Source organism: Trachurus japonicus, unplaced genomic scaffold, assembly GCF_045865225.1.
Source record: "Trachurus japonicus isolate A0001 unplaced genomic scaffold, Traja_1.0 AP030253.1".
NCBI lineage: Eukaryota > Metazoa > Chordata > Actinopteri > Carangiformes > Carangidae > Trachurus > Trachurus japonicus.
The window spans coordinates 1-13272 of record NW_028220386.1 but is presented as its reverse complement, the minus strand read 5'-3'; the positions used below and the strand labels follow the sequence as shown (position 1 = coordinate 13272).

Here is a 13272-nt window from a genome sequence, read left to right as displayed (position 1 = left end):
TTAAAAGAAAAAAAAAAGAAAAAAAGAAAAAAATAGCCTATACAAAAAAAATAAAAAAAAAATGGGGGAGACAAAGACAGCCTCTACGTGGCCTCCCCTACAAGTAGCTTACAGGTCCAAAAGCTTTAAGTGAAACTAATGTCTTTGGGCTCTACTTTCGTGAACTAGGTGCAGGTGCAGCGGATCAGGCCTGCGCCTCGCCTTCGCTTCTCCAACGGGGAGTGGTCAGGAGCAGATTGCGATTTTCCTTCGAAACGCAGCGGAGCGCATCCCGCCTACTTCCCTCCCACCGGCGCAAATGGCATAGAGGGAGGAGAGAAGGCGTGGAGTGGGTTTGACACAGCCGAGTCAGATCTTCACCAATCAAATGAGCTCCTCTCCTCGCCTTTCAATCCGCCGCGCGCGCAAGGCGGACGTTTGATTTCACCGTGGAAGAGAAGATGTGAATCAGCACCTACAGATTACAGCGGGGACAGCTCTCCATTCCGACACCCCTCCACTTCGACACCCCGCTGTTCCGAAATAGCCCCACTTCGAAACACCGCTACTCCGACACCCCCTCCTCCCCCCCACAGCTGTCCAAGGTGCTGAACCGCGTGACGTTGTTTACATTCTGCTTTGTGGCTTGTCTGTGAAACGTGCGCTGCTTAGGGACTGGGCAGATCTGTCCCACTTGCTTTCTCCCCGACTCCGTTGTTGGAGATCTCCCACACAGTAATAGAAATACACTTTTTTTCTTTTTCTCCCCCCCTGCTCCGCTCGAGCACGGCTGAAGCCGGCTTGAGCTCACACGGGCGCGAGGCTGCTGCAGCCGCCGCTCGCACTGACAGCTGACTGAGGGAGATGCTTTGGTTGGGCTTAGGCAATGAAGAAAGGAGTTGGTTAAGTTTAGTAAAAAAGACCAGGTAGAGGCTAGACAGGCTAGAAGCATAATGAACGTTATATGTCATTAATATGAAGTATTTGCTTGTTTTGCAGTTAATTATGCACATGATCCGTTTGACCCCAAAAAGGAAAAAAGGATCAATGCGCACTGCGCGCTGGGGGTTTCCCCCAATAGCCTTTTCGGAGTAGCGGGGTCTTTAGAAAAAATAGAAAACCCCGCTATTACGATGAATGGAAGTCTATTGTCGGAAAGGCGGGGCTTCGGAAAGGCGGGGTGTAACCGATTACAGCATAGACATTCAGCACATCTATATCGATTGTCCCGTCACACTGATGACAGATCAAAGGCTGCACAGATGAAAGATGAGGATGGATTACTGCTGTGTTGACACTACACGATTATCTGCTATATTTATGTATTTACTTATTGATTTATTGAGCCGCATCGTCACGCGACCACAACAAATAAAACTGAAAACAAATAAACTATCATCTCTCACAGCAAACCACAATCAGCCTGGCATCATAGTGAGCAGATATTAACATCTCCCCTCTCAGGTAAATTCTAAAGAAAAAAGAAAAAGAGAGACGCTCTGTGATGCTTCCGTTACACACAGCTGTTTGTTTATATTGTGATCTGTGCACACGTGTTTAAATATAGGTTACTAAATATGAGTGTCTTTATTAATGGAAAAGGGGTGTGTGTGTTTTTTTTTTTTGTTTTTTTTTACTGGGCAACAGCTCTCAATCTGTCAGAGCAAGTGAGACGGGAGGAAACTGATGTTCTGGTCCGGTCCAAGCTGGCAGTGTCCGGTCGCGCGAACAGACCTCACGGGCTGATGATGCAAAAGTAGTCTGGGAGGGAGGAGGTTACTGATGTTATCCAGGTCTATCTATCTATCTAACCTATATTTAAACACGTGTGCACAGATCACAACATAAACAAACAGCTGTGCGTAACGGAGGCATTTCAGTTTTATTTGTTATGGTCGCGTGACGATGCGGCGCTGGCCCCTAATAAATCAATAAGTAAATAAATAAATAAATAGCTGATAATCTGCAACGGCACAGTGTGTAGTGTCAACACCTGCTCTTGGGACATCCACGGCTGTCTCAGTCCCTCCCTGGTTTCATCTGTGTTAATTCAGTCAGGCTGAGTTTCCATTACGCAAGCCTTTGATCTGCCATCAGTGTGACGGGACAATCTATATAGATATAGGTGTATGTGCTGATTCAGATACAATAAATAGGGGTTATTGTGATGATTATTATTATTATGATTATTGTTAATTGCATTTAAATGTGCCTGGAAGTGTGGAAATCTGCCTGTGGGGTCTTGGTGACGTGTCTGCACTGCGCGCTGGGCAGTCAAATTGCCACTGCGCTGGCTGCGCTTCGCCTTGCGCTGAGAGTAGACCAGGTTGGAGCTGGCGAGCTTTCAGCGCACTCTCCGCGCGGTCTATCGGCAACAAATTGTCACTGCGCCACGGCGAATCTGTCGACATCTCCCCCTGCTGCGCGACCACTCCCATCTCAGCGCACAGCAGTCTGCCAATTTACCGAATCCGCTGCGCACCTTGTTGCACTGGACGATAATACCACTTCGCCAGCTGCGTCAGGGCTCGCTTCGCTGCGCCACCCTGAGTTGCGCCAAGAAATTAGGGCCCCTAGTTTGTGAGTGTTTTTTTCATTTAATTCGCATTGTATCATCATAATATTCAATAATTTTGATTTTCTAAATGCAGAGTTGTATTTCTCATGTGCAAAAACACATATTTCAATGTATAAACCATCAGAATAGGACTATTCAATCAAAATATAGTTCAAACGCTGTTTCAAACCACTTCGAATGGCGGCCATCTTGAAAAATGGTGGCCACTTTGTTTGTTCAAGTGGGCAACGTACTTTTATGAGATAGTAGGTCCAAAAGCACTTGTGTACCAAATTTGGCGCTTGTACCACAAAGTGAACGATTTTTCATTAATGTGCTCCACTAAGGTACATAAATCCTTCTATATTATATGTTCTGACCCTTCTCTTTCCATGTGTCAACCCTTCGTACCACGGGGTTAATGCTTGACTCCCTCACATTCTTCAACAGGACACAACAGCTCAAATACAATTCAGAACAATTTACATAAAGACAAAAGTTCCACATCACTTAGGATTAAAGCAGAAGTAAGTGATCCGGTCCTTTTGGCTAACTTCTTGTCAGCCGATGGAGTTAGCAGCCCCCGCCCTCGTCATGGATCTATTGGTCCTCGTCCCTACGTCACCACATTCACGTGCATCCCTTGGCTGCACACACAGCCCTTCATGCCGTTCTCTCTCCTCATTGGATAAAGCTTGTAGGATACAAGGAAAGTTTTCTCCTCGGCTTACAGCAGAGCAGAGTGACTGACAGACCCGTGTTTCAGACCAAACACTCTATGTGATTGCTGTCGGAAGATATAACTATTTAAGACTTATATTAACACAAATATTCTGCTTACATCTGCTTTAATTTGTTTAAAATGTGTAAGTGCTCAATCTACTAAAACAATCATTAGTGAGATATATTCAGTGTGGATGAGTAATCTCAAAGTGGAGAATATATATGTTCAATGTTAGTTCTGATGAGGTAACTATGTGCAGTTTGACAATCTCCAGTATAGAGACACAGGTTCAGCTTTATTTCATCAGTCAGTAAAAACATTTGTGTTCTGCTTTGTTAATTGATCAGTAAGACACAATATTAACTTCAGTTAGTAAAGGTAAAGGTAAATGTTCAGTGTTAAGACAAGTTTCACCCTAACATTAGGAAGAAAGATAAATATCATTGAATTATGTTAAAGTTTAGTGTTGTAAACTGTCCCATGGGAGAGTATATTGTTTATCCAAAGCCTTTCTTCATCGGAGATCTGAGATAATGTGATTTGTGACTGTGTTGCTGTCAATGAATGTTTGTTTAATGGTAAGGGTGCAATCCAGAGTTTGTAAGTCGTTATGACCAATTTAAAAAGTTCTTTATGTTTCAGTGGAATATCTTCTGAGATGAGTCCTGTACCGGAGTTGTAGTTGATATTTATTGTAAGACCAAGGGATTCAACAGCTTCCTGTGTTCTGTGACATTCCAAAAGAGGTTGAGTCTGTGTCTCATTGCAATTCACTAGACACTTTAAGATAAAACAGCTCTCACAGGCCCACATTAACCACCGGACAGCTCTCATGCTCTTATATGTTTACTTTTTAAGTTTTAAATTACTAAAGGATATTCTGAATAATTAATAGAGCCACCATATTTATAATCATTTATTTACTATTAATAATTTTACATGGAAGTCCACTCCAGTCTATATTTAAAATCACCGTATAATATTTTATAATAAGGACCACGTCTTGCTTTACCTTTCCTTTTTCCTTTGTCTCCCAACCAAAGTTCCTTTCTGGAGAGGAACAGGGGTCACAAATAATATAAATGTAATATAAAATATGATCAAAGTCTTTCTTTTGATCAAGTCTTATGATGAAAAAATCTTTTTGATCGGAAGGTTTGTGCACAAATTCTCTTAGGTCACAAAGATTGTCCCACATAAATTGTCCTATGCATTATCTCGTCTATTCATAATAATCTGTGCATATATTTTATAATCATAATCGTCGATCTATGGCCAAATCTGAATCAATTTTTTTTATTTTTATACGTGGCTCTAAAGTTCTTTAAAAGCAAAAGAAAACATTAACAGCTTTGCCACATGCTGATTATTTAGCCTATATTAAAGTGAAAATGTAAAAGTAAAGTGATTCAAGGACTTTGCTGTTAGAGTAGAGGTTGGTGGCTCTGAAAAGAGCCGTTATTGAGGTGAGAGGAGGCAGCACTCTAAGCTCTCTCTCCGCGGATGCGGCGGGCCAGCTGGATGTCCTTGGGCATGATGGTGACTCTCTTGGCGTGGATGGCGCACAGGTTGGTGTCCTCGAACAGACCCACCAGGTAAGCCTCGCTGGCCTCCTGCAGAGCCATGACGGCCGAGCTCTGGAAGCGCAGGTCGGTCTTGAAGTCCTGAGCGATCTCCCTGACCAGGCGCTGGAAGGGCAGCTTGCGGATCAGCAGCTCGGTGGATTTCTGGTAGCGACGGATCTCCCTGAGAGCCACGGTACCGGGCCTGTAGCGGTGAGGCTTCTTGACGCCGCCGGTGGCCGGGGCGCTCTTGCGGGCAGCCTTGGTGGCCAGCTGCTTCCTGGGGGCTTTGCCTCCGGTGGATTTACGAGCGGTCTGCTTGGTTCTTGCCATGGTAGACTACGAGTTGTTTCTCTGAGCAGGAGAAAAGTCAATGACTCGACCCACGGCGCCTCGGCTCTTAAAGCGTGGGACCGGCTGAGCCTCGGTGACGCCGCTCCGGGTCCCGGGTCCTGATTGGTGGTCCTGGGCTCCTGGAGCTCGGCACCGCCCAGAGGAGAGACCCTCCCCGCCTCCCTCGCCTGAGCGTCGGCTGCTCATTGGAGGACACAGCGGCCTCTCCTCTGATTGGTCCTTAACCGACCGTCCCGCGCTTTCCGCGCTCATTTAACCGAGGCTGTGTGTGTCTGCTCCTCACTTTCTCTGACTGTCAGTCATACAGAGCTACTGCAAAATGAGTGGACGTGGAAAAACCGGAGGCAAAGCCCGCGCTAAGGCCAAGACCCGCTCCTCCCGTGCCGGGCTCCAGTTCCCCGTGGGCCGTGTCCACAGGCTGCTGCGTAAAGGAAACTACGCTCAGCGTGTGGGAGCCGGCGCCCCCGTCTACCTGGCGGCTGTGCTCGAGTACCTGACCGCTGAGATCCTGGAGCTGGCTGGAAACGCTGCCCGCGACAACAAGAAGACCAGGATCATCCCCCGTCACCTGCAGCTGGCCGTCCGCAACGACGAGGAGCTCAACAAACTCCTGGGCGGAGTCACCATCGCTCAGGGCGGCGTGCTGCCCAACATCCAGGCGGTGCTGCTGCCCAAGAAGACCGAGAAGCCCGCCAAGAAGTAAACTGCTGCTGCTTCTGCTGAAAAACACACAAAGGCTCTTTTAAGAGCCACACACTCACTCACAAAGAGCAGCTCCTGCACTCTCACAACACAACACATTCATTACTATTAAGATACTTTTCTATTATTCAACACAACACTTAACAACTCAGTGATAACTTTATAGTTTTTGAATAAACAGTCTCACAGACACTTTATTAGGTTCCCTTCCCTATACACTACTCAAAGTTTGGATATAAATTACATTTCAGAACATGTACCTAAAATGCACTATAACCTTTACAGGTCAACTTCATTTAACCTTCTCTAAACTTTAGAATGCACATGTTCAATGTTTCAGTCCTTATAGAATAACATGCTGTTCTCTAACAAGGTGATTAACCACAAAAATCACAAGCACTGTTTGATTTAGTGCTTCAATTGTCATTGAACCACTAAATGTTCTGGTTCAATGATCATTTGTATACAGTCCTCTTCTCCCTCTCCTCTCCACCACGTTGACATCATGAGACCAAGACAACACTTTGGTCAAACTGATCAAGTTATTGAGACGTTGAGATTTTTGTTGTGCGATATCCACCACTGTTGTTAGCTGTTGTTTGACATAAAGAAATGACCATTACATCCTTCTACTTAAAAGGCTCTCATGATAGAATATCACTGTAGCATAAAGTCTTTATAGCGATATTCTTGTCAAATAACCATAACTTTTTGTGAGTAGTGTATGTTGCAATAGTCAGTGAGTTTTTTTTTCCTTGTAGCAGCTTGTTGAACAAGGCATGTAAATGCTCTGGAGGATTCATGTTCTCTTTTTATTATGCTAAGTGCTTTGCATCGGCCTGACAATGTTGTTCTGAGGCAGGTGAGAATGGTTTTGATTGTTTGTATATAAATGTTGTGGAGGGATGTGTGCTGCTCCTTTTAGTATGATAAGCAGGTCGTCACATAAGACAGGCAGACACATCTATACAATGAAAAGGAAACTGACACGTCTCTGTGGACTGGATCAATGATATTCTACAACTCCTGAAAGCTGAAAAATCCTATTTATATTTCAGTAATTGAGCTTGAGAAGCTTCATAGAGTGACACAGCCACACACATGAGGACATAGACAACAACCACAGACAGAGTTAAACACATCAGGCTGCACATGGAGAGAGAGGTCTCTCCATTGATTCTCTCTTTGTTCAATTTATGATAAGACTTTATAACAAGTAGGCCTACACACTATTAAGCATTAATAAATAGTGAATTGTTCATTTCTAATGCATGAATACTCATTAGTATGTAGTTTATGAATACAGTTAGTGCTTATCAATGAGTAAAACATTTGTAAGTCTAAACTACATCTAATGAGTATGAATTCAATATTTTGTATGTCTTTGATGACTATGCAGCACCCTGGTAAAGTTTTGTGTTGAAAGTGTGCTGTAAATAAAAGTGTATTGGATGAATTCAGTATGTAATGTTTAACTAATAACTACTCCATATTAATATGAAGTAGCTTTACTTTGCATCAATGCAGTAAAAAAAAAATCCTATTGAAGTCTCAGTAAAAGATTTTCTTTCTTTTTCAAAATTGTCAATAATATCCATAAGAAAAGACATGGGTCAGTGACAGACAGCAGCCATATTGGATGTCCCAAGTGAAGGCCTGCTGGTGCATAAATCACTGCACCCTGGTGGTTTGTGTGATCATCATTGCATGTATCTGATTGTAGGCCTATGAGATTTTCGGGGGGGGGGGGGGGGGGGGGGTCACAGTGAGGATGTAGAGGTCTGATGTATCATGTATCAAATTTGATAGAAATGGCGACATAGAGATAAATATTTCGTGTGTGTGTGTGTGTGTGTGTGTGTGTGTGTGTGTGTGTGTGTGTGTGTGTGTGTGTGTGTGTGTGTGTGTGTGTGTGTGTGTGTGTGTGTGTGTGTGGATGAGTGTAGGAAGCAGCTCTCAGAGTGTGTGTGTGGCTCTTAAAAGAGCCTTTGGAGCAACAGGATCAACATGTGTTGAGTTGAGTGAGGACAGCTCACTTCTTCTTGGCTGCAGTCTTCTTGGCTTTGGGCTTGGCGACCTTCTTGGCGGGGGATTTCTTGGCTGCGGGGGCCTTCTTGACCACCTTCTTCTTGGGGCTCTTGGTGGGCTTCTTGGGGCTCTTGGCTGCCTTCTTGGGGGCCGCTGCAGGTTTCTTGGCCTTCTTGGGGGACTTGGCGGCTGCGGTCTTCTTGGCTGCAGCGGTCTTGGTCTTCTTCTTGGCCGCGGCGGCGGGTTTCTTGGCGGCTGCGGGCTTCTTGGCTTTGGGAGCGGCCTTCTTGGCCGCCGGCTTCTTGGTGGTCTTCTTGACCTCGGCCTTCTTGGGCATCTTGAAGGAGCCGGAGGCCCCGGTTCCCTTGAGCTGGACCACAGTCCCCTTGGCCACCAGGCTCTTGATGGCGGTCTTGACGCGGACCTTGTTCTTGTCCACGTCGTAGCCTCCGGCGGCCAGAGCCTTCTTGAGGGCGGCCAGGGACACGCCGCTCCGCTCCTTGGACGCGGCCACGGCCTGGACCATCAGCTCCCCGAGGCTGGGCCCGACCTTCTTGGGTCTGGGGGCCGCCTTCTTCTTCTTGGCGGCGGCGGCTTTAGCCGGGGCGGCGGCGGCGACTGGAGCTGGAGCTTCTTCTGCCATTGTTCCTCTCTGAGTCTGGACTGGAGCGGACTGATGCAGGACTGGCAGCAGGAGGCGGTACTTGAACACACCATGAGAACCGTGGAGACTCAGTCCAGCCTGGCTCCAGCTGCAGCGGGACACCGGGACACACACTTGTGTTTTCTCTTCCCGGGTCAAAGCGTCACAAAAGCCCGTGGGAGAGGAGCTGGAGGCTGGCGGTGGAGGAGCCGGCAGCGGACTGGGTTGTGTTCATGTTCGAGTCCCCAGGAGCCCTGCTGCTCTCTGCCAAGTGTCTGTGGAGCCTCCAAACCTCCGCTGCTCACCGCGGTGCTCGCCGCTGCTCGGAGGCTTTTCCCGCTCATTTCTCTCCTAAAACGCTGCTAAATGCTCCGCACGCGCAGCAAAAGCCCGTTTCCAGCTGCTCCACATGTTTCTGGACACATCTGGAGTCAAAGCAGCCACCTGCTCATCAGCACTTTGTCACAAAGTGCACTAGTCTCCGAGCAGCAAACACACACACCGCTGACGGCCGAGGCTCATGCTGAAGCTGAAGCAGCAGACTCTGTCAGAGCCGTGAATATGTAACAATGTAACATGTGTCTGTAGCTCGTTACATTAAAAACACAACGTCAGTGTCACATTGTTACAGTCTCAGAGTGAAACATCCTCATACACACGTGTCAGTGATTGTATCTTTACCTACAGTGAAGCTTCATGTGTGTGTGTGTGTGTGTGTGGCTGCTCTCTGGACAGAGCTCTGCTGGTAGAGGCAATTTGTGTTTACACCAGACTTAATGAGAAAACAAAGGAGAAATAAAGTCAAACATCATGTCACATCATTGTTAGGCCTTGTTTTTGTATTTATATATAGTGCTCAGTTATAAAGGAAACAAAACAATAATGGAGAGGCTTAGGAGGGAGAATAAGTCAGACCAGAGTGAATCTCTCAGTGTGTGACTGTTAAATATGAATCTCTAAATAATATATTGATATAGAAAGAATAGGAATATAATAGAAAGTAACTATAGTATAGTATGTTGATTAACATAATGATTGTCTCTGAGTGTAGCAGTTTATCAGTACTGTAGTGTAATAAAGGTTGTGAGTGTATTGTGACCATGATGACGACATCAACACATCCAGAGCTGATGTCGTCCTCCAACAGAGACGTGATCATCAGACTCTGTGAGCTCAGAGAACAACTGGAGATAAACATCAACTCTGCTCTAGGTCCTAATAATGTACCCGTCATCACACACATTAGGATGTATAGCCTGATACAAATGTAGCCTAGTGTGTGTCTGGTGTAGCCCATTGAACAAGTGTGTACAGTCCACAGTTGTGCAGAACAGGTAGCTACATGTTATGTGTCTTGTGACTGATCTGGCTCCAAATAAAGACTTGGACTGTTTCATGTCTTCAGTCAGAGCTGAACAGACTCTGATACAAAGTGGCTTTAAAATGTAGAACAACTGGTTTCATAGTTTGACTGGTGAAGACATCAGCATGATGATAAGGAAACATCTTCATCAGGTCTCTTTATTTCACACTGGTTGTTGTCAAGTCCAGGTTTCAGTCAGCTGACCTCAACACTGATCTGGTGTCAGTCAGTGTGGAGCAGTGAGGCAAGGCAATTTTATTTGTATAGCCCGTTTTTACAAACAGTTTGTCTCAAAGGGCTTTACATGGCATCGTAACAACATCCTCTGTCCTTAGACCCTCACATCGACTGAGGAAAAACTCCATGGAAAAGTGAGGTCACCACAACATTTAATGTCCATTCATTCATCACGAGTTGAGTTGACATGTTATGAGCATTTTAATACACAGTGAGGTTAAAGATGAGACTTGAGATCATTTGTCCCTCTGTCCTCCAGACTGTTTGTCCTGTATCAGAGCTACAATGTGATATGAGCCATGTGACATGAGTGTCAGTGTGGCGGTCACAACAGGTCCTGGATCAGCAGCTGATGCTTTACTGCATTTATTTCCACCTGAACACTGCAGTGTTATGCACCGTTGGATCTTTATTAACCTTCATAGTCAACGTATTTGAGTTTTAACTAAACTGTCCTCTGATTTTAGCTAGTTAAAACAAAAACTAGTGAACATCTGTACTTGTGTTGTTCCAGTGTGTAGATGAGGAGTTAGCTCTGCAGACTGAGTGTGTGGCTCTGAAAAGAGCCTTTGTGTTGGTGTCGCAGCAGCTGAGCTGTTTACTTGGAGCTGGTGTACTTGGTGACGGCCTTGGTGCCCTCAGACACGGCGTGCTTGGCCAGCTCCCCGGGCAGCAGGAGGCGCACGGCGGTCTGGATCTCCCTGGAGGTGATGGTGGAGCGCTTGTTGTAGTGAGCCAGACGAGAGGCCTCGGCGGCGATGCGCTCGAAGATGTCTGAGACGAACGAGTTCATGATGCTCATGGCTTTGGAGGAGATGCCGGTGTCGGGGTGGACCTGCTTGAGCACCTTGTAGACGTAGATGGCGTAGCTCTCCCTCCTGGTCTTTCTCCTCTTCTTGCCGCCCTTACCGGCGGCCTTGGTGACGGCTTTCTTGGAGCCCTTCTTGGGCGCGGACTTTGCTGGCTCAGGCATCCTGTTGACTAGACAGAGTCAGATGAGAGTGACGAGGAGGGAGCCGCTCTACTTATACAAGGCTGTATGCAAATACGACTGTGTGGCCCCCCTCCTCTGATTGGTTCAGCTGCTCCTCTTCAAGTTGCCGCGCATATCACTAGTGTGGATGTAGGACACAGATCATTCATTCCCTTCTTTTCTTTGTCCTTTGACTTGACTCGTTATTGATACAATTTATTCATAGTTTAATGTAAACATTATATGTTCTTTGAACAGTTTGACCTTCTCAAGTTATCAATTAGACAACATTTGATTGCTAATAATTTTTGTAATTTCAAGCTTTACTGCACGCTGCACTCTGAGGCCATACGCTTATTTTTTAGGATTCAAACTGCAATTATGTGTAAACATGTAGTATGAAAACATACAAAACCAAAATATCTCTAATATTATAAAATGTATAAATAGTAGTGGTTCCCATGGAGTCATTGATGTTACTGTAACAAGGCTGACTCATCTGAGTTTAAATATTCTGATACTCTATTCTGGGAAACACACACACACACACACACACACACATATATATATATATAAGCAACATAAAATCATTATTTTCTTTACAAAAAAAGAGAGGACACACAACTGGATTGTTTATTAAATCAGGGTTATTGAAAATTAAGGATATAGTTCAATTACAGACTCTTGTAGTTATGTTTAAGGCTAAACTGAGAGTAGTCTACTACCAGATCATCTGCCATCTTTTACCTCACTCAGATGGTGAAGACCACAGAAGGAAATTTAATTCCAAGCATTAGTTTGCATGAACGACCTTAACATGAAAGTGTATTTCAGTAATAGGAGTGAAATTGTGGACTGCTCTACACAATTTAAAGGAAGATTAAGAAAAGGTGTAAAGAAAAAATATAGTTCATATGAAATGTGCAGGTATTTGCCTCTTTTGTGATTTATTTCAATGGGCAAGTAATTACCATAGAGTTTGCTTCAGTTTTCTTTCTTTTTGCTGAACTGAAAAGACCGACCATTTCTATTGTGTATTTGAATTGAGTGCTGGGCAGGAATAACACGTTTTTCTTCCTGCTCCTTTCCATCGATTGGCATTTGTGAGTTAATGGTATTGTTATTTGTTGTTTATTAATGTTTGAGTTGAAAATGTCCATGTTATGTATGGAATGGAACAAATAAAGTGAAATGGAACTTCTGGTTTCATCTGAACATTTTGGTGGCCAACTTTATTCTTATGAAAGTGTGAAAAACAGAGTAGCATACCATAATTTAAAGAATACACCATGATTGACTACATGGGGTTTAATGTCCTGTATCAAGTTCACAACACCATAGATGAGTGACTTCTGGTGTTCAGATGTTATTTCATTTCTCTAACATGCAAATAATTCATAAAATCATTTTAGCTCCCAAAAAGGTAAGGCAACAGCAATAAAAATGAGGGCAGGTTACCTCTGCTATGTTTCCTAAATCTAATATCATTTAGCTAAAAAATAATGGTGTAATCTTTCTTCTGTAATGTCCCTTTTTCCCTACTAGGTGGGTCATTCCTGAATATTAACTGTCACGTTTCATCTCATACAATGGTTATACCTACTACATTAAATCACATTTGTGTTAATTCTATTATTTCTTATATTAAGCTACATGGATTAAACATCGTTCTAGTGAGTGCAGTGCACAGAGTAATTCATCATCTTGCAATCTGCTGCTACTATATTTGTATTTCTGACATTTTAGGCTACTCTTTGGTTTCAGCCAATAATTTAAGTACTTGCCAATGTTCTGCTTTTCTTCCAGCAGTTATATTTGTAGCCACCTTGGTTTCTCCTCCCATCTCAATCTTTAAAAAATAAAGATATTGTAGAACTAAGACTTTTGGTCTAAATTACCCCTTCATAGTGCCATTCTGATGCTAATGAACGCGAAGCAACAGAGCAAAAACATATAGGCTATGTTCATATTCAAAGGACGAAGCTCTTAGAGAGTGTGTGTGGCTCTTAAAAGAGCCTTTATTGTGTTGTTGATGTAACAATCCCACAGGGATAAAAGAAACTATGTAGTTTTAGGTGAAAATTGTGGGGAAAATGTGTGTAATTTATAGTATAAAGAGGTCATGTGACCTCTGTGTTTGTCAGAAAGAT

The 13272-nt window shown here is 44.2% G+C and overlaps 3 protein-coding genes and 1 pseudogene across 3 annotated transcripts; 1 reads left to right on the top strand and 3 right to left on the bottom strand.

Moving 5' to 3' along the window:
* Positions 1-4739: 4739 nt before the first annotated feature.
* Positions 4740-5191, bottom strand: LOC146960527 (histone H3). Its single transcript, XM_085772298.1, has one exon. The coding sequence runs from the start codon at positions 5153-5155 to the stop codon at positions 4745-4747; it is 411 nt and encodes a 136-aa protein (XP_085628424.1). The 5' UTR covers positions 5156-5191; the 3' UTR covers positions 4740-4744.
* A 299-nt stretch (positions 5192-5490) lies between these two features.
* On the top strand, positions 5491-5930 carry LOC146960526 (histone H2A-like). The gene has a single exon (XM_085772300.1). The coding sequence runs from the start codon at positions 5496-5498 to the stop codon at positions 5877-5879; it is 384 nt and encodes a 127-aa protein (XP_085628426.1). The 5' UTR covers positions 5491-5495; the 3' UTR covers positions 5880-5930.
* Positions 5931-7895: 1965 nt separating this feature from the next.
* LOC146960525 (histone H1 pseudogene) lies at positions 7896-8560 on the bottom strand (annotated as a pseudogene).
* A 2138-nt stretch (positions 8561-10698) lies between these two features.
* LOC146960524 (histone H2B 1/2-like) lies at positions 10699-11122 on the bottom strand. Its single transcript, XM_085772302.1, has one exon. The coding sequence runs from the start codon at positions 11120-11122 to the stop codon at positions 10748-10750; it is 375 nt and encodes a 124-aa protein (XP_085628428.1). The 3' UTR covers positions 10699-10747.
* Between the last annotated feature and the right edge of the window lie 2150 nt (positions 11123-13272).

Excerpts from the sequence above, each read along its gene's own strand:
- LOC146960526 (XM_085772300.1), top strand. The coding sequence starts at position 5,496 with ATGAGTGGACGTGGAAAAACCGGAGGCAAAGCCCGCGCTAAGGCCAAG.
- LOC146960527 (XM_085772298.1), bottom strand. The coding sequence starts at position 5,155 with ATGGCAAGAACCAAGCAGACCGCTCGTAAATCCACCGGAGGCAAAGCC.
- LOC146960524 (XM_085772302.1), bottom strand. The coding sequence starts at position 11,122 with ATGCCTGAGCCAGCAAAGTCCGCGCCCAAGAAGGGCTCCAAGAAAGCC.